This window comes from Oncorhynchus masou, chromosome 13 (assembly GCF_036934945.1).
Source record: "Oncorhynchus masou masou isolate Uvic2021 chromosome 13, UVic_Omas_1.1, whole genome shotgun sequence".
Classification (NCBI taxonomy): domain Eukaryota; kingdom Metazoa; phylum Chordata; class Actinopteri; order Salmoniformes; family Salmonidae; genus Oncorhynchus; species Oncorhynchus masou.
Genome location: NC_088224.1, coordinates 30,207,491 through 30,227,717, shown reverse-complemented (window position 1 = coordinate 30,227,717; position 20,227 = coordinate 30,207,491). Strand labels below are relative to the sequence as shown.

Genomic DNA, 20,227 nt, shown 5'->3' with positions numbered 1-20,227 from the left:
GGAGAGACCGTGAAGGACAAAAGCTCTGTATTGATTGTCCTTTTGGCATGATGTGAGGTAAACACCATGTTTGAAGAGTTCACTGCAGCATTACACAAACCTCCCCCCTCTCTCTCCCTCTCCGCCCCCCTCCCTCCCCCATTTCAGTTCTGTGTTCTATCAGCAACCCCCCCCCCATCCCAAAATACAGCTGCTTTCAACTCCAGTACAATTCCTGTGGGGAATCGATTCAACTCACTTTCACTTGAAGATTTCCGAGAGCAGAATGTGACTAAATAAGTTAACATTAAAAAGGAAATTAAAACATATTTGCCATCAATTAGTATGTCAGTCAGCAGACAGATAAATAAGCAATTAAATAAATAAGTATCAGCTTTGGAAGACTTGAGCCAAAACTAAATAATAGGATATCAGATTTAAAATAAGCCCACATCAGTTAAATAGCCTGACCACATGACGTGCCTCTCCAAAATCTAAATACATAGTTAGAAAACGCAGCCAGACAAAAACATGTAGTTTTCCATTTAACCTGCAGACCATACATGATCAACCCCCGACCTGGTGGAGTCCAGAAACAGAGTGGACAACCGGCAAGCCCATAAATAAACGCTGCCTCCTCCACTTTACTGCTCACATTGAGTAATTAACCACTGCATTGGTAGTGAGTCAATCCATTCTAGCATTTACTGGGCTCAGTGACACAGACTCCATAAGAGGTAACATGTACTGGGCTCAGTGACACAGACTCCATAAGAGGTAACATGTACTGGGCTCAGTGACACAGACACCATAAGAGGTAACATGTACTGGGCTCAGTGACACAGACTCCATAAGAGGTAACATGTACTGGGCTCAGTGACACAGACACCATAAGAGGTAACATGTACTGGGCTCAGTGACACAGACACCATAACAGAGGTAACATGTACTGGGCTCAGTGACCCAGACTCCGTAACAGAGGTGAACATGTACTGGGCTCAGTGACACAGACACCATAACAGAGGTGAACATGTACTGGGCTCAGTGACACAGACTCCATAAGAGGTAACATGTACTGGGCTCAGTGACACAGACTCCGTAACAGAGGTGAACATGTACTGGGCTCAGTGACACAGACACCATAACAGAGGTGAACATGTACTGGGCTCAGTGACACAGACTCCATAAGAGGTAACATGTACTGGGCTCAGTGACCCAGACTCCGTAACAGAGGTTAACAAATCATCTTCCCAGAGACATAAAGAGAAAACACTGTTTTCCTTTTGTCTTTTCAGCAAAAACACAGAACACACAACTTTAAATTAGGCCTAAAGCGGTGAACAGAGTACTTAAAACTCAAGTTGATATATTATTTAGTACGATCCCACAGAAATCAACTCATTAAGGAAAGCAAGGCAAAACAGATCCAAGACTCAAATTCTACATTCATTCTTACGCAAGAGGTTCTACTTTGTTAAACTTTGAAAATGTCCTTAAATGACACCGATGTGACTATCATTTCTCAGTTCCTACGCTCGTTTTGAAGACAAACCCCTACATTTCCATCCAGAGCAGCAACAGATCAATAGCCTATGGTGTGGTACTGAAGAGAGGACCCCTGGTGAGAACTTCAAAATGTTTTAACATTCTTGGTGAGGCCTCTTAACTGACTAACACTCTAGGGGGGGAGAGAGAGAATAATAAAATCTACATCCTGACAGTACAGTAGTAACAGTCTCAATTAAACGGAGGGAGATTCTGCCAACTGTCACTGAAGATGGACTGCCCTGCCATGTTGGATGTGATTGAAAGTGCTGACAGAATACAAACTGAAATGAATGTCAAATGAAATACGACAAATGTATTGATTTATTGTTTTGGGCACTTACAAGAAGTCAACTGCAATGACATTACTTACTGCATTCATATTGCTGGCGAAAAGCCTCGTCTTTCAGTTAACCAGACTACAGTGCTAGAAAATGTAATGTGGGTGGGACACTGGCAAAAAGTGACAGACTTAGAAAATGTGTGTGTTTACTTCAGTGTAATGAATGACTGGCCATCTTATGTGACTGAGTATCTAGGGAAATCAGGGGGGGGGGGGCTGAGTGCCAGGGGCTTTCAAACAACTCCATAAATAAGTAGCCCTTTAATTGCTATTTCTGCCCCGATAAAGCTTCAACCAACATTATTCATTTTAACAACTATTTCTAAAAATAGGTCTCATGAAAAGCAATCTCTTACGGCCGTTTCTCCACTCAATATAGGTAAGAGCCTGCAAGTTCCTGGTCTGAATCGTAGCCTCCCAGCCACAACACACAGCCAACAAATAAAATATTGATAATAATCTCCTGTCGCTGATACAGTTGAACTACCCCCACTAGTGATGGGCGGAGAAATCGATACATTTACAAATTGGGATATTACTTCTGACAATATATTGCGTCATATTGTTTTGACAAAAATCGCAATATTATTTTTGCGCTAGTTAGCTGTCTGTACCTGCACCGGAACTCCAGAACTCACCTGAATTATTCCTTCATAGCTTGTTCTCCATCTTCTTTTTAACTTGTTAAATGTAGCTAAATGTAATCGAAAATGTAATCCCCAAAAGGAATTATTTATAATGAGAGGGCCATAAAGAACAACTAGTAATGCTGCATACTCAAAGGTTCAAATATCACCTTTTTGGCTTCCTTGAACTCGTTAGGAAATCCTAACGAGTTCAAGGAAGTCAGAAAGGTCATATTTGAACCTTTCTTTGAGTATTCTACTGACAATGTTTGCCTATGGCAATTGCATTGCTGTGTGCTTGATTTTATACACCTGTCAGGAAAGGGTGTGGCTGAAATAGCCAAATCCACTCATTTGAAGGGGTGTCCACATACTTTTGTATAATCCATCTCTGAACACATGTTAGAATCACCTTCTTTCCAGGTCAATCTCTATTAGCTTGACACACCTTGATTGTGCAACACTTGGCCATTACCCTTTTTTTAATTATTCAAGCTTTCTTCTAGGACTTTGCCTGTGCTTAGCGCCATTCAGTTTCTTTTTTATCCTGAAAAACCTCCCAATCCTTAAAGATTACAAGCATACCCATAACATGATTTAGCCACCACCATGCTTGAAAATATGGAGAGTGGTACTTAGTACCGCCTGGTATCTTTGTAGTGACTGGGTGTATTGATACACCATACAAAGGGTAATTAATCACTTCACCATGCTCAAAGGGATATTCAATGTCTGCTTTTATTTCATTTTTAATCCATCGACCAACAGATCTCTTCTTTGAGGCATTGGAAAACCTCCCTGATCTTTGTGTTTGAATCTGTGTTTGAGATTTACTGCTGGACTGAGGGACCTTACAGATAATTGTCTGTGTGGGGTACAGAGATGAGGTAGTCATTCATAAATCATGGTAAACACCTATTGAACTCAGAGTGAGTCCATGCACCTTATTACGTTAAGCACATTTTTACTCCTGAACTTTTTAGGCTTGCCGAAACAAAAGGGTTGACTACTCAGCTTTTCATGTTTTATTCATTTGTAAAAATGTCTAAAAACACAACGTCAGTAGAAATGAGGTATTGTATGTAGGCCAGTGACAAAAATCTAAATCCATTGTAAAACTCAGGCTGTAACACAACAAGATGGGAAAAAGTCAAGGGGTGTGAACACTTTCTGAAGGCCCGATAATATCGTATCGTGAGAACCCTGGCAATCCCCAGCCCTCAACACACTTTACTTCCTCCTTTCATCCCTTTCTCCCATGCGGTCCTGAAGCTTCTGTGATGCAACGAGAGGAAAGATGCCACTCTCTCTCTCCTCCTACCCCCGACCCCTCCTCTCTCTCTCTCCTCCTACCCCTGACCCCTCCTCTCTCTCTCTCCTCCTACCCCCGACCCCTCCTCTCTCCCTCTCCACCCACTCCCAGGCAGGATGACACAGTGGTGACGTTAATGAGCTTGGCGTGATCACCTTTTCCTAAACCCCTCTCCCTTTCTCCTGGCCTAAGCCAGAGACATTAAGCAGTTACCTTCACTCTCTGCAAAGGCCGAGCTTAAATAAAACATTTGAGTTAGGTTTTTTTTAATGTCACCGATAGGGACTTGAAAAGGCACTACCACCTCAAGACAGACCTTTGAAAGTGCCGGGCTCTGAATTTCAAAGCCGTGACGTTTCCTTTCCCCCGGGAGCTTCTGCTGTGACATTAAATGGGAGGACAGCAACGTGCTTAACGGAGGAACTGGGGTCGATATTATTTTACAGGGGTCGACTTCTAAGACTTGAACTGTGTTTAACCGTCGGTCACATACCACGATGCTGAGGGACAGAACAAATTCCTTGGTTGTGCACCTGTGTAGACAAACAAGCCCCTCTCGAGCAGCCAAACCCCAGGGCTTCACCAGAGGACTCATGTATCAAGGTGTGTGCGCACAAAAGTGATGCGCGCGACAGTTGTTCCTGCAAACGCGGGCAATTACACATTTTGAATCTCAAATCATGCGTTGACGCAACTTCTCGTGGTTGAGCGACTGTATGCAAACACATAGGCTATTGTTACTTTGTTACTTTGGGGGAATGGAGGAGTTTGATGCACAAGACTTGTAATAATGGTCAGCTAATATAAATATTGGCCTAATGATAAAAGAGAATAATTTGCCATTGGTAAGAAGACCGCATAGCAGAATGTCATCTAATATGTTCATTTGACTTTTGTTTTATATTCCTTGGTCATAATCATATTGCAGGGCATGTCTCTCCTTTTCTGACATGACTGGTTTATTCTGCTACAAATACTAGGCTACTATTCATCACTCATTCAAGAAGACAAGCTCTAAAGTGCATGGCAGCATGTACAGGCTACAGTATTGCTGTTTGACAGGAGCGTGACATAATAGCCTATTTCATCTCAGAGCCTGTGTCAACGATGCAGATGAAAACACAATCTACTGTTAAAATAAATAAGGGAAAAAAAACTATTTGCATTTTGCATAGAAGTCACTGCAACAAAAAAAAATTACATTCTGCCCACACCTCTACAGAAATGTGATCAGATTTGCCATTGCAATATATTTAAGAAACTACCATGGCCAGGCGGGGTTATAGGCAGAGTTATAGAGCTAGTTCACAACCCCTACAAATATAGTATGGCTCTGATTTATCAAATAAAACATGCATATTTTGTATGCGACAGTTTGATCAATCCCAACAATTTGTTGCAAACGCAAATCCTAGAATCTCCATGTACACGAGATGTGTATTTGAAATGTACGCACGGTCGATAAACGACACCCCAGATCTGTGGATTAAAAAGGCACAATCTGGGATATTTGAAAACGGTTATATTGTTTCCCCTTCCTCATCTGTCAGCTTTATACCAAACCAAGTGGCGCTGGGTTGACAAAGTCAGGATTGTGACTTTCAAGGAAAGGCTGTAGATGCTGGGCCGAGACAGTTCCTCTGAGCTGTGCTGCTGTGTGTTCTACAATAACTCCCCAGACACGCAACGAACACAGCGAGGGGCCGCGCCCCATTACTGCATGCTGGGAGAAGACGGCCTGCAATAACCCCCGCCGTGGGTGACATCACCACACTGCAGACAAACAGCTGGGGGGTGATAGAGAATAGCTGGAGGGAGGAAGAGGGAGAGAGAGAGAGGATGGGAAAGTGAGCGAGACAAACAAAAAAAGAGAGAGAGAGAGAGGCGGGTGAGGAGAGAAGGCGTGGAACCGCAGTTTAGAGGGGAAAGATCTGTGCACGGCTCATTTCACAGTGTCTCTGCCAAAGCCACCATTGAGAAACTCACTGAGAACTATAGAGGTTTTAAGCTGTTCAAACAGTCACTCGAGCATGGAGTGAGGAGTCTGGTGGACCAGGTTTCAACTCGAGTGAGACCAGTGCACATGCTAGCTCAAATATAACACTGAAATATGTTCTGTCACTTAGTCTATGCTCAGCCTCACACACACAAAATGTCACAGATAGAAAAGCCTTATTTCTCAAATCATACGTCTGGCCTTCCTGTCTGGAGGCATCACAGGCTGTAACTGCCCACTGTTAGAGTGACCACCACTGACACACGGCGGATGTATGACGGCCACAGAGATACAGCTGAGCTGCTGTTATTCCAGTAGGTTTACACAGAGAGGATGCTGGGTAGATGGGAACAAAGCCTCCCTCAGCGTAGCAACAGTCCCTCGCTGCTGCTGACATGGGAAATATTTCATACTGTTGGCACTCTGCTCTCTCTCTCTCTCCCATGCAACCTACTTGTTGTGTTTGGACTGTTGTGTGTATGGACTGTTGTGTGTATGGACTGTTGTGTGTATGGACTGTTGTGTGTAACTGACAGATGCACACACACAATACACATGTTAATATTTTTAAATGTATGTAAATTGTAAAGTCTAATGTATTTTTCATTATGTGTCGGACCCCAGAGAGACGAGCTGTCTCCATTGGCGTCGTCCAATGGGGATCCTATTCAACCAACATCTCTCCCTCTCTATCCACTATCTGTTCTCGCTCTCCCTCTTCCTCCCTGTATCTCTACCTCCCCCCTCCCCCTCTCCTTGGGTGAGTACCTATCTCCTGAGTCCAAATTAAGCCCACTGTCACCCAGCCACCAGCTGAGACTGGCTTGGTTGAGCATTACACACCATTACACCCACAGGCACACTGCTGGCTTCCCTAAAGAACATGCATGGTTGGCTGCGGTCAGGGGATGATTTCAGATGATCAGTAGTATGAAATGGAGAAAAATGCAGTCGGTTTTTCAACTAATACTGACAAAAACATTTGACTAATGTAATGTGTGTTATACCTAGAGTAGAGCTAGTCAGACATTTTTTCTTTCCTTTCTGTTTTTAAGAGTTACTTTTTGTACTCATTTTCCTTTCTATTCAGTACATGTCTCAGCCCTGGGGGGAGGCTATAGACCAGGGAACATTTGGTTATATGATTTTGAATTATAAGACCCCTTGAAGTATAAAAAAATATATATATTTTATGGAAAATTGAATTTGGCCTTACTGCTAGAAGCCCGTACAAACACACTGAATAATGATTCACCACATGGACAACAGATGGTCCCCCCCAAAAATGAAAAGGTAAGTTTGTTCTTTAGTGTCTGCCATATATCTGAGAGACAGAAGCATTATCAGGAAACCTTTGTTATATATATTATTCATTTATTTATCGGGGGACCTTCAGATGAGTCTCATGAGGCCTGTGGCGTCCTAAAGCTAAACATGTGTCTGTTGGTGAGAGTCTCACCTTTCTACAGAGGGGTCAGATTGGTGTGAAGCCCAATCTGTTCAGACACTACAGACAGAAGTTGGCATCCCGGCTGACTTCAGACCAGTCTCTCACTTTTCACAGCAGATGAGGTGGATTGAGATGCATCCAATGCAAAACAAAAACAGATCTCCATCTTAAACTGACAGATTGTTAAAGGGATTTATGCTAATTAGATTACCGCGGGGTTGACTCTCGGGGGGGGGGGGGGGGTTGAGGGGTGCGACTTACAATGTTGAAAGAGTGTCCACTCAAAGACACTGGAGAATGAGACAGTCTGGGTTTCGGTAGTCCTTTGAGCTAAAGGGTTGGGGAGCTAAATGTGTGTGTGTGTGTGTGTGTGTGGGCTGACCTTGGTCTGAGAGGAAGTCCAGCATGGTCTGGAGCAGAAAGGAGAGGTGGCGGACAGACAGGCCGGGGTTTCCCATACGACGGGATGCGTACACCAGCTCATGGAGCAGACGCATCTGTACCGCCGCCCAGCCACGGTGGGAACCTGGGGGAGAGGAGATGATTTTAATGTCAAAATGTACATGTTCTACATTAACCATCCCCTCTGAAAAGACACACATACAGACACATACAGAGGTCGGAGCAGAGGGCAGCCATACTACTGCACCGCTGGAGCTGCTTTTAGGGATTCAATGCCTTGCTCAAGGGCACAACTGTAGGATATGGCATGCAGGATTTGATACCAGTAAGAGGGGGGGATGGGTTCATCCCAACATTCTCGTACAAGAGCAACATGTGAAATTGTGAGCTGTGCCCGTTGGCTCAATGTTATTTGTGTTCTGCAGCAGAAATCTTAAGAGAGGAGAGCGAGAAAGCATGAGCGCGAGGGAAAGCATTAGCGCGAGAGAAAGCATGAGCGCGAGAGAGAGAGAGAGAGAGAGAGAAAGGGAAGGAAAAAAGGATAGCCTACTCGGAGGTAAATAAGAATCAATTGCTCCCTGAGCCACACAGTCTGTGGGGCTAAAAAAAACTTGTGACCAAGATGCTTGTCCGTCATAAGTGTTCCCTCTACTGTTGAAGGATATTATATATATAAATATATATATTTTCTGTCATGTGCAAAAATCATATTAATGCAAATCTCACCTAAGCCATTTCCTCCTCCTGTGGCGCCCACTAAGCAATCTATATATAGCAGCATCCACCTGTCTGTAACACCATGTGATGCTACCGCTGCTTATCTGAAGGGCACCAATACAGAGGAAGACACACTGTGGCTGCTGCTCTCCCTCTCCCCCCTTGCTCTCTGTCACTCTCTCCATGCACGGGAGCTCTGTATTAACTCCTTAACTGCCACACTGAACAAAAATTAAACGCAACATGTAAAGCGGTAGTCCCATGTTTCATGAGCTAAAATAAAAGATCACAGAAATGTTTCTCTCAAATCTTGTGCACAATTGTGTTTACATCCCTGTTAACATTCCTCCTCTGCCAATATAATCCATCCACCTGACAGGTGTGGCATATGAAGTAGCTAAGTAAAAAGCATGATCATTACACAGGTGCACCTTGTGCTGGGAAAAATAAACAGCCACTAAAATGTGCAGTTGTCAAACACCACAATGCCACAGATGTCTCAAGTTGAGGGAGCGGGCAATTGGCATGCTGACTGCAGGAATGTCCACCAGAGCGGTTACCAGAGAATTGAATGTTAATTTCTCTACCATAACACGACTCCAAAGTTAAGAGAATTTGGCAGCACGTCCAACCGGCCGCACAACAGCAGACGTGCAACCACGCCAGCCCAGAACCTCCACATCCAGCTTCTTCACTTACGGCACCGTCTGAAACCAGCCACCCGGACAGCTGATGAAACTGTGGGTTTGCACAACCGAATAATTGTTGCACCAACTGTCAGAAACGCTCAGGGAAGCTCATCTGCGTGCTCATCGTCCTCACCAGGTTCTTGACCTGACTGCAGTCTTCAGTAGGCAAATCCTAACCTTCCATCGCCACTGGCACACTGGAGAAGTGTGGTCTTCATGGATGAACCCTGGTTTCAACTGTACCGGGCAGATGGCAGACAGCGTGTATGGCGTTGTGTGGGCGAGTGGTTTGCTGATGTCAACGTTGTGAACAGTGTCCCATGGTGGCGGTGGGGTTATGGTATTGGCAGGCATAAGTTATGAACAACAAACACAATTACATTTTATTGATGGTAACTTGAATGCACAGAGATACCGTGACATGATCCTGAGACCCAGTCGTGCCATTTATCCGCCGCCACCACCTCATGTTTCAGCATGATAATGCACAGCCCCATGTTGCAAGGATCTGTACACAATTCCTGGAAGATGAAAATGTACAAGTTCTTCCATGGCCATGTTACCCATTGAGCATGTTGGGATGCTGTGGATTGTGTACGACAGCGTGTTCCAGTTCCCGCCAATATCCAGTAACTTTTCACAGCCGTTGAAGAGGAGTGGGACAACATTAAAGGGCACAATCAACAGCCTGATCAACTCTATGTGAAGGAGATGTGTAGCACTGCATGAGGCAAACGGTGGTCACACTGACTGGCTGGATACTAACTGGTTCTCTGATCCACACCCCTACCTTTGTTTTAAGGTATCTGTGACCAACAGATGCATATCTGTATTCCCAATCGTGAAATCCATAGATTAGGGTCTGAATTTATTGTAATTGACTGATTTCCTTTAACTCAGTAAAATTGTGGTATGTTGAGATAATATTTTTGTTCAGGGTAAATAAAAGGTATGCTAGAACCTCACTCTCTCTCCCCCAGCTAAATGTCTTCTGTGGTATTTTCGAGGCGGTATTCAAGGTGTCTGGGAATCCAATTAGCACCACCATGATAATGACACGCAGCACAATGCTCAACCTGTCACACAGTGTCTGTATCAAAAGGGACTGTACCTTCTGGTAGGAGACTTAGCAATTTCATGTAAGGGGACGTTTGATACTACCCTCCTCCCCTACAGTCATGGGGGGGGTAGGTAGCCTAGTGGTTAGAGCGTTGGACTTGTAACCGAAAGGTTGCAAGATCAAATCCCCGAGCTGACAAGGTAAAAATCTGTCATTCTGCCCCTGAACAAGGCAGGTAACTGTTCCTAGGCAGTCATTGAAAATAAACATTTGTTCTAAACTGACTTGCCTAGTTAAATAATTGGTACAGAAAAAACTGTACAATTTAAGCATGAAGAGTGCATGGTAGCTAAATGACTTATTGTGAGTTTGTGGTCTATGAAACAGTATGTCCTCTGAACTGAGGGAAAGAGAGAGACAAAGAGATAAAAATAGCCTGAGGGAGGGATGGGAGAGAAAGAAAGGATAAAGAGGAGCGAGAGGCAGTCCTCTTAACCTGGTAAAGAGGAGAGTACTAAGGGCTCCCGAGCCAATTAAAAACCAATTCGCTCGTTCATCTCTCTGCCCGCCAGTCCTGTACCCTGTTGGAATGCACTTTTGAGCCCCATTTCCTCTGACGTTACCCTCCTGCACCAGGCGCCTGGCTAGCTCTCCTCACAGCTCAATTATCTCCCACCTGACACCTCTCCTCAGAATGAAGGTCTCAGAGGCATGGCTGTAGTAGAAAGGCATGCTGCCTTATGAACAACCTGTCGGTCGGTCTTTGTTTTGTAAAAGACTAATCGGGAGGAAGAAATCCATAGTCGACACACATCCCAATAGTTTTCCTCTCTTCCCTTCACTGTTCCATAGAAGTGGAGGTCAACAACAACGCCTCTTTCTCTCTGACAAACTCTCCTCAAGTGAGTCCTTTGAACGAGGATCACAGTAGAGATATAGATGACCCGAAACCGTTGTTTTGTCTGTCAGCGTTTCTTTTACGCTCCAGCCCCTCGTGGTGGAGTGGGTCGAGCAGGGTGAGGTTCAAGAGCCTGCGGTGTACAGCAGCTTATCCTGAGGACCATGAGAGAGAGTGTGTGTGTGTGTGTGTGTGTGTGTGTGTGTGTGTGTGTGTGTGTGTGTGTGTGTGTGTGTGTGTGTGTGTGTGTGTGTGTGTGTGTGTGTGTGTGCGTGTGTGTGTGCGTCAGGCAGAGTGGCGGTTTATAAAGGTCTGGGTCAGTGCAGGTCTCAAATCAACTGTGTCTCTCTATGCGCAAAGTGGTGCCTTGAATACATATTCCCCCTGAGAAGAGCTCTTGAAGGGACCCTTTAAATAAAGCTCACGGCAGGGGAAGACAAATATTATTACATTTCTCACTTTGAGTATTGATGTTACTGAAACAGGAGTGTGTGTGTGTGTGTGTGTGTGTCTTTTATTGATCATTTCAAAGTTCTAGGGGATCCCTCACCAGTGTATAGGACACTTTTGAGACAGAGGAGAGGCATATCCAATCGGGTACCTTTGCTGAAGTCTTTGGGGTCGAGGGAGAGGCTGTATCCAGGCAGGGTCTCCAGCAGCAGCTTGTAGCAGGCCCTCCAGCCAGGCTCTGGGATGGTGGGGGCCACACACTGCATGGCTGCTACTCGCTTGAAGAAGGCTGATTTACGGTGGAAACCAATCAGGTGGTAGAGCTCAGAGAGGATGCTGTAACGCTGGATCTTCTCTTCCTCTGACAGCTGAGAAGACAGGAGAGATCATTGGTTGGTTGGTTGACTCTAGTAGATTATTGAAAAACTATTTAAACCACACACTGCATGTAAAATGTATGCACACATGACTAAGTCAGACTTACAGTGTTATTGTCGAGGATTTATAATGAACAACAATATTAATGCAACATGTAAAGTGTTGGTCCCATGTTTCATGAGCTGAAATAAAAGATCCCAGAAATGTGCCATATGCACAAAAAGCTGATTTGGCTAAGATTTTGTGCACAAATTTCTTTACATCCCTGTTAGTGAGCATGTCCTTTGCCAATATAATCCATCCACCAGACTGGTGTGTCATATCATGAAGTTGATTAAACAGCATGGTCATTACACAGGTGCACCTTGTGCTGGGGACAATAAAAGGCCACTAAAATGCGAAATGTATTTCAATTGACTGATTTCCTTATATGAACTGTTACATTTAGCATCTGCTAAATGGTATATAATATTATTCTAAAATCCTTGACGATAACACAAAAAGTTGTACAGCTTATTTCCAAATAAATCTCTGAAAAAAGCTGAATTTGATTTATACAAATGATATATATATATATCAGGGTTTGTCCAGAATACGAGATATAAGCATGGGGCTTGACTAGGCAAAACTCTGGTCCCTAACTAGCAGAATGTGTGCGAGACCAGGATGATGGTTCACCTACACAGAGGTACATCTACAGGTCAGGTAGGGTCTTACCTGTCCCAGGTTGATGTAGACAGCATTCTGGAGGAACTCTGAGGCCTCCATCGCCCTCTTCTGAATGGCTAGCACCCTGACTGCCTTCACACACGCCTCCAGCTCTATCACGCCTGCATTCTTATACTGGGGGAGGAATGGAAGGAGAGGGAGAGACAGGGATAAAGAGAGAGAACGCAAGAGGGCAATAAGAACAGACAAGGCCCAGGCTCAGCATAAGGAAAACGTAAGAAACCAATGAGGACTACATTGACTTTCCCCACCCGGCGTAATAATCTGAACCGATGTATTCCATCATGTCTCTTTCTCTCTCTGCGCTCCAGACATCATTATCAGATTACTGATTTCAGTTCATGTGGTGATACGGCACCTCGGTCGTTCATTATTACTTTGTGCCACATGGTTCTTTCAGGGGAGTCCTGGGTTCTCCCCAAGTAGCAGTTCTAATGAAGTAGAAACCTGAGTGGAGGTACAACAGTGCTCTCTCACACACCCCACCCACTCCTATCCCCATTGTCTCCTTACTGAACTGTAATTCATATTTGAATGGCCCTGTCGTGTTGAGATAATGTAATTTAATTTGGAGTGAACTAGTTACAGGTATATGGGCCAAGGGAGGTCAGAGCAAGAAGCCAATTATAATAGTGGAGATAAAGAGTTTCAGAAGGCCTACTGGGATATTATTTTGTAGTAATTCATTTTACCCTTATTTTACCAGGGAAGTTGACTAAGAACACATTCTCATTTACAGCAACAACCTGGGGAATAGTTAGAGGAGGGGGGGGGGGTGAATGAGCCAATTGGAAGCTGGGGATGATTAGGTGACCGTGATGGTATGAGGGACAGATTTTAGCCAGTACACCGGGGCTAACACCCCTACTCTTATGATAAGTGTCATGGGATCTTTAGTGACCAGAGTCAGGACACCCTGTTTGTTTTAACCTTATTTAACTAGGCAAGTCAGTTAAGAACAAATTCTTATTTTCAATGACGGCCTAGGAACAGTGGGTTAACTGCCTGTTCAGGGGTAGAACGACAGATTTGTACCTTGTCAGCTTGGGGGTTTGAACTTGCAACCTTCCGGTCCAGTCCAACGCTCAAACCACTAGGCTACCCTACTGTCCCATCCGAAAGATGGCAACTAACACAGGGCAATGTCCCCAATCACTGCGCTGGGGCAAAGGGGAGGAGGAAATATTTGACTAGAGGAAAGAGTGCCTCCTCCAACACTACTTCCAGCAGCATCTGGTCTCCCATCCAGTGACCAAACCTGTTTAGCTTCAGAGGCAAGCCAGCAGTGGGAGGTGGTATACTGCTGGGATGTTACACCTATGTGTTTTTACCCACAAGCTTTAAGGTTTGTTTGTTAACACATACCTGTGCTATACCAGTAAGTATAGTTATCAATAGATCAACAATGCAATTAACTAATGTCTTTTATTTTTTTAATTGCAACTGATTGAGTTATAGGGCATTTGAGATGACCCCACACTTCCATTTGGCTATTAGTAACAGACACTGACGTCATTCTAGCTAAGCCTTCCACCGTTGACTCTGAGTGCACTCAGACGGTTTCTCCTGTAGTCAGCATGTAGTAGTTTGTTTACAGTGAGACGCCCAACCATCACTGATACCTAGTGCGCTACTGTCCCCTGGTGGAGATGTTGAGAACTGCAAACTGGATTGTGGATAATGGAACAGTCCGCAAAGAGCATTGGTCTTCAAAGTGCAAACACTGAAACGTCGTATGTAATAAAGTATGTAGGAGCATTCAGAGCGCGGGTGTCTGCTTCTTTCCTGTGATGGATACTTTTCGTACCCTGCAACTGAAAAACAGATAGCTGTACATACAGTGCTTTTGAATGATTCTTGTTCCAATACCTTGCCATAGTAGGAGATGGCCTCCTTGTATTTCTCTATGATGTCCTCAGGGCCCAGGCAGTTCTTGGCCCGACCGATCTCACTGCTGGTGTCTGCACTGATCCCATTGGCTGTGAGGGCACCTGGAGGGACGGGGGAGAGAGAGGGCACGAGAGACAAGGAAAAATGACATTAATGACCGGGATGATTGTCAATGTTCACACCCATCCACCACTTGGTTCTTCACATCCATATCAGCATATCAGTGGAGGCTGCTGAGGGGAGGCCAGAACGGAGCAAATGGAATGGCATCAAACAGATGGAAACCATGTGTTTGATACCATTCCACTGATTCCACTCCGGCCATTACCACGAGCTCATCCTCCCCAATTAAGGTGCCACCAACCTCCTGTGATGCATATGGCCAAAGTCACAACAATCAACAGTGACATACTCACTGGTAAACTGTGTATAGCCTATCTGAGCATACACATTTAACGCAGCCTCGGACAGGAGTTTCAGCCCCCGAGATGAAGACAACACTCCATGATTGCCATGCATTGTACACAACAATCTATCTCTAAATAAAAGGCATTTGAGGGTCACTGTGCGGTTATGTGATCAAAATGACGCTGACTTCATCATGTGCTCAGTAGCTTGGAATGTTTCAATTGAAATGGTTCAAAAATGAATATGTGCAAGGAGAATCTCTCCTCTACCTATCTGATTTGAATACAAATGTAGTATTGATAGAACATTGCCTAGCAACAGCCCGAGCTGGCTCCGTAGCGACGGCGTCGCGGCAATGTCACTATGACACAGCGTTACACGTGACTCATAAGACTGGGAACACATCAAGGTACTAGAGATGTATGCGCTCACTGTCCTATAAGCTATCTCGGATCAAAGCTCCTGCTAAATACTCCTCTGTAGCTCAGTTGGTCGAGCGACGTGCTTTGCAACGCCAGGAAAGTGGGCTCGATTCCCAGGACGACCCCATCGTAAAACATGTACGCATGCATGACTAAGCTGCTTTGGATAGAAGCGTCTGCTGTAAGGCATATATTATATTTTTGATATAGTAAGTGTTAGACAACGTGTTACAGTCGGAGCTACAGCGCTTTACACAGAGCCTTTGGGTTGAATGGTTTAGTAAAACCGACAATAGTTCCTAAAAAAGGAAACATAAGAGCTTTCTGCAGTATTTCTTACTGATAGGTTGGCCCGAAATGTCTCACACTGAACACTTCTACATTTGAACTTGAGGCTACAGGAAATGCACTCAAACTCGCCAGCAGCATACCACCCTGAATCCCACTGCTGACTTGCTTCTAAAGCTAAGCAGGGTTGGTCCTGGATGGGAGACCAGATGCTACTGGAAATGGTGTTGGAGGGCCAGAATAACCCAATCCCCCAGGGCAGTGACTGGGGACATTGCTCTGTGTAGGGTGCGGTCTTCGACGGGACGCTAAATGGGTGTCCTGACTCTCTGTGGTCACAAAAAGAGCCCATGGCACTTATCGTAAGAGTAGGGGTGTTAACCCCAGTGTCCTGGCTAAATTCCCAATCTGGCCCCCCATTACCATCACCTAATCATCCCCTGTTTACAAATGGCTCATTCATCCCCTCTCCTCTCCCCTGTAACTACTCCCCAGGTCAATGCTGTAAATGAGAATGTGTTCTCAGTCAATTTACCTGGTAAAATAAGGGTTCAATAAAATTAAATAAAAAGAGTTTGGATGCCTCAATCAGCAGTGTTGGGATTTCAATAGCAACATCGCCACCTCCTGGTGCATGTCTAATAGGAGGTTACGTGGTTCTTCTTCTACATAGTGTTGGATATAATGTCCTTGAACATGATTTTAAAATGGTTACTATTCATTGATTAGAAGAAGAGGTCAATGGCGTGATCAAGCATGAACGCCAAACAACATTAACGCTGGCAAGAATAACAGGAATACAATCCCTGCCTTAAGAGGGGAAAAAAAAAACATCCGTTTTGATTTACCAGTGGTGGAAACAATCAAAGTTGGAATCAGATGTAGTGCAATGGGTTGTTAGCCTGGTCCCAGATCTGTTTGTATTGTCTAGCCTTAGTCGGAGAGACACCGCTAACAGATCTGAGAACAAGCTAGGGAAGTTGTCGTCACAAAAAGCATGGGACGTTGAATGAAAGCAAACACACAGACAGACAGCAGGAAAACACACACAGGTGAGATGTCTAGGTAGAAGTAGAGCTACGCAGTGCTGGCCGGTTAGTGTCATACCATACCTGGGTCAATGAGTACCTCCTGCGCCCCTACGGTAACACACAGACACACAGAGAGAGAATGAAGGTTCACACAGTGCAGTTAGTTATTGAAAGCAATGTTAGTCCCCAAACAACACACTTTTCAGCCAGTTCCTTGAGACTTTCCCCATCCCTCCCTGTGCTATAGTAGGCTAATGCTAATTACTTGTACAAGTAAAAGCTAAATATGTGTTGTTATTTAGGGGTTAAAGTAAGTGACTAGTTAATCATATTAAGTAAAGATATGGGTGAATGGAAATATGATAGTAAATAAGGTTCAGAACAAATGGTTTCGGATGTGGGGGCCACCGGATGTCTCAGGTAATGTTGTCCAGGGCACAGAACAGAAGCAGCTGGGCTGAGAAAAGCAAAGCTTGGGTTGCCATAGTAGCTGCAGTTGCTTGGGCCACACAGATCTCTTCCTTCCAACAGTCATAAAATCACAGCTCATTCAGAAACCTCCGGACATCTTCCACAACTTTTTGTCTTAATTAAATGAGCCCCCCCAGATTAAAAACACATTGAATGCCACCACAACAACACAATCCACACTCCAGAACCACATTACAACCGTACATCCAACCCCCCCTCTCCAACCGTACAGACAGCCCCCTGAGCTCCCACACCTCTCCACACTCTTCACTTTATAAGAAACTTCAAACCTAAGGCACGCAACGACCATCCCTTTCAATAACAACACCGGGTCTGCCCCCCCCCCGGACCCGGTTCCTCCTGGCTTGGCCAAACAAAAGGTTCAACAAAACACATTTTACCCCTTCACTGCTTGTACACCTCAGGCCCCATCACAAACATCCCCACAGAGAAGACCACCCCCAACCTCACACACAGAGAGGGGGTGCTGCTTACCTGGCCGGTGTCTCTTCCCTGCGTCGGCTGCCTGTCCCTGGCCCTGTGCCAGGCTGGGTTTGCGTCCAGAAGCCTTCCCTGCTGTTCCTCCAGGGTAGTGGAAGATAACAGAGGCTGAACACAGGCCCTCTAACGCAGCTGGAGAACCAAAACACAAGGGAGATGTGTCAATAAAACAGAGTATCATAACAAGTATTTCTAAAGGGCATTCTGTATGTACGGCAAGGGTGGCGAACCGTCCTCCTGGAGAACTACTGGGCTTGGCAGGTTTTTGCTACTACCCTGTTCTAGCACACCTGACTCCGATCCTCATCTGTTTCAAGGTCATGGTGAGCAGGTGATTAACAGAACCTGGTGTGTTATAGAAGGGTCGGAGCAAAAAGCTGCAGAGTCTCCAACCCTGCTTTTTGGGATCTGAGAAAAGAGCAGGAAGAGGAAGAGCCATGTCTTACCCCCCAGCCACAGGAAGTCATTGACGGAGCGGAGCAGCTCCACTGCCATGTGATAGTGGACCAGGGCATCCTGCAACATGCCTGCCTGCAAACACAGGTCCCCAACGTGCTTCCTCATACGGCCCTGGCAACGCTTCTTATAGTGCCTAAATGAGGAGGAGGAGGGAAACATCAACTAGAGTGTCAGATGTCGTAGAGATATCCATAGACAATACAACTTTGTCCACGTTACAGCGAACAATTATCCAAGTAGGGTTTACTTTTTAAGTCCTTTTTACAAAAACCCTCTTTCGTTGTCTTCTCTCATTCGTACGGTCTCCCAAACATAAGTCTTCATTTTAGCATAATGTATTTTCTTACCCAGGTACCATTGGGTGCTAGCAGAGGAGACTCGCTGTTGAATGAATCTCATCAGTTACAGGGGGTGCGTGTGGGGTGGGACAGCACAAGCAAGGGAGACAGGGTTTTGGGAGGGGAGAACCCAATAGAGAGAAATTACCAGAACCACCATGATCCTGAAGTCTTGCACATTAAACACACAAGGATTGAAGAGGGGGCAGACATCACCACAGTTTGTCATTCTAACAAAAGAAAAACAGGGGCCAGTTTAATACGAGTGCAAGACCTCTGTCTAACTCTTTACTGGAGCCTGAGATACTGGGAAGGTCAAGGGTCAAACCCACCTAACATTGTTTTACCTAGAGAGCATGATGCTGTGTCAATGGGGCTGATTTCCATACTATTAGTGAATTAATGGTACAATAGCTCATACTGTTAAAATTCAGTATAATGAGTTGGGCCCAAACTTTTCAGTTGAAAAAAAGTAGGCCTGTAACCATTTGTTAGTTTAGTTAGTGAAAATAAATGATGAGCAATACATTTTGTATGGTCTGCTGAGAAGGACGTTGACACCATATTGAAAGTCATGCTTCAATAAGTAGGTGCAATAATAATCCTAGCGAAAGTTGAAGCATCCCTCCATGAATCACAGATATACGAGATCCATGTTAAAGTGTAGTAGCAGCAGAATATAGAAGAAGACGTGAGATCCATGTTATAGAACGTGTGAAGAATCAGAGTAGACCTTTTGACACAACCTTCCCAATCATCAAGTTCCTGAAAGGCTGGACAAACCTTCACAAGCCTCAGTCACCGATAGTGTCATGTATTCTGCACGTCCAAACTATCAGCTCCTTCTGAACTCTTATGGTTCAATTTCATACAGAGTTGAGCGGAGCGATGAGTTTGGATCTAAGCTATGAACCCATGCACAAGAACACTGAGGTAGGGCCTGGGCAGTGTCTCCTTTAGGGCCGGGGCTTAAGCTGATGGAATTGGGATGGACTTAATAACTAAAGCAATTTGTCTAACAGCGTCTCACCTTTTCACACCCAACAATAAACTCACAGGACAGTATGAAAGGAAAGAAAATAAGAAAGACAAATAAAGTAACCAAGATACACAAAGAAAAAAAGGAAAGAAGCAACATTTTTTTTTTTTTACAAAAATAAACAAGGAAACAAACACGCAAGGTTCAGTCTGTTGTCCTTGGCAACATTAATGTAATGACAACGCTATCTTGACAATGGACATCAGAAACACTGAGGTCAGGATTTTTCCAACACCACAAAACAAACATTAGCACAACAATGTTGCAAGTGTAATTACCATCACCTGGTAACAATCATGAAACAACCATCTAACAACCATTACATGCTGAGGACACTGCATGCGACATCGTCCGCTTATTCACTTTGTCCTTCCAGACGTGATCAGGACACGCAGGTTGAAATGTCAAAATTAACTCTGAACCAACTATATTCATTTGGGGACAGGTCAAAAAGCATTAAACACTTATGGCAATTTAGCTAGCTAGCTTGTTGTTGATAGCTAATTTGTCCTGGGATATAAACATTGGGTTGTTATTTTACATGAAATGCACAAGGTCCTATACTCTGACAATTAATCCACAGATAAAGGGGTAAACTGAGTTAGTTTCTATTAATCTCTCCTCCCTAAGGCTTCTTCTTTGGACTTTATATAGAGGTTGGCAACCAACTTTAAAGTGCATTACCGCCACCAACTGGGCTGTTGCGTGGACCTCAGTTCATATTTTAATTACCTACGTTGGTGTATGCCCCTAAAAACCAATGAGGAGACGAGAGGCGGGACATGCAGCATGTCAAGTGTCACAAA

The 20,227-nt window shown here is 44.5% G+C and overlaps 1 protein-coding gene across 2 annotated transcripts in view; it reads right to left on the bottom strand.

Annotated features, from left to right (window-relative positions):
* LOC135552072 (trafficking protein particle complex subunit 9-like) overlaps positions 1-20,227 on the bottom strand; it is a 310,740-nt gene that overhangs the window by 287,833 nt on the left and 2,680 nt on the right. The window contains exons 5-11 of one of the 2 annotated variants that reach the window (XM_064983454.1): positions 18,032-18,177; positions 17,580-17,717; positions 16,695-16,721; positions 14,444-14,565; positions 12,563-12,688; positions 11,619-11,835; positions 7,634-7,777 (exon numbers count right to left, since the gene is read on the bottom strand). In XM_064983454.1, coding sequence (XP_064839526.1) covers positions 7,634-7,777; positions 11,619-11,835; positions 12,563-12,688; positions 14,444-14,565; positions 16,695-16,721; positions 17,580-17,717; positions 18,032-18,177 — 920 coding nt within the window. The remainder of the gene's footprint in view (positions 1-7,633; positions 7,778-11,618; positions 11,836-12,562; positions 12,689-14,443; positions 14,566-16,694; positions 16,722-17,579; positions 17,718-18,031; positions 18,178-20,227) is intronic. The other variant, XM_064983455.1, reaches the window with a different exon arrangement.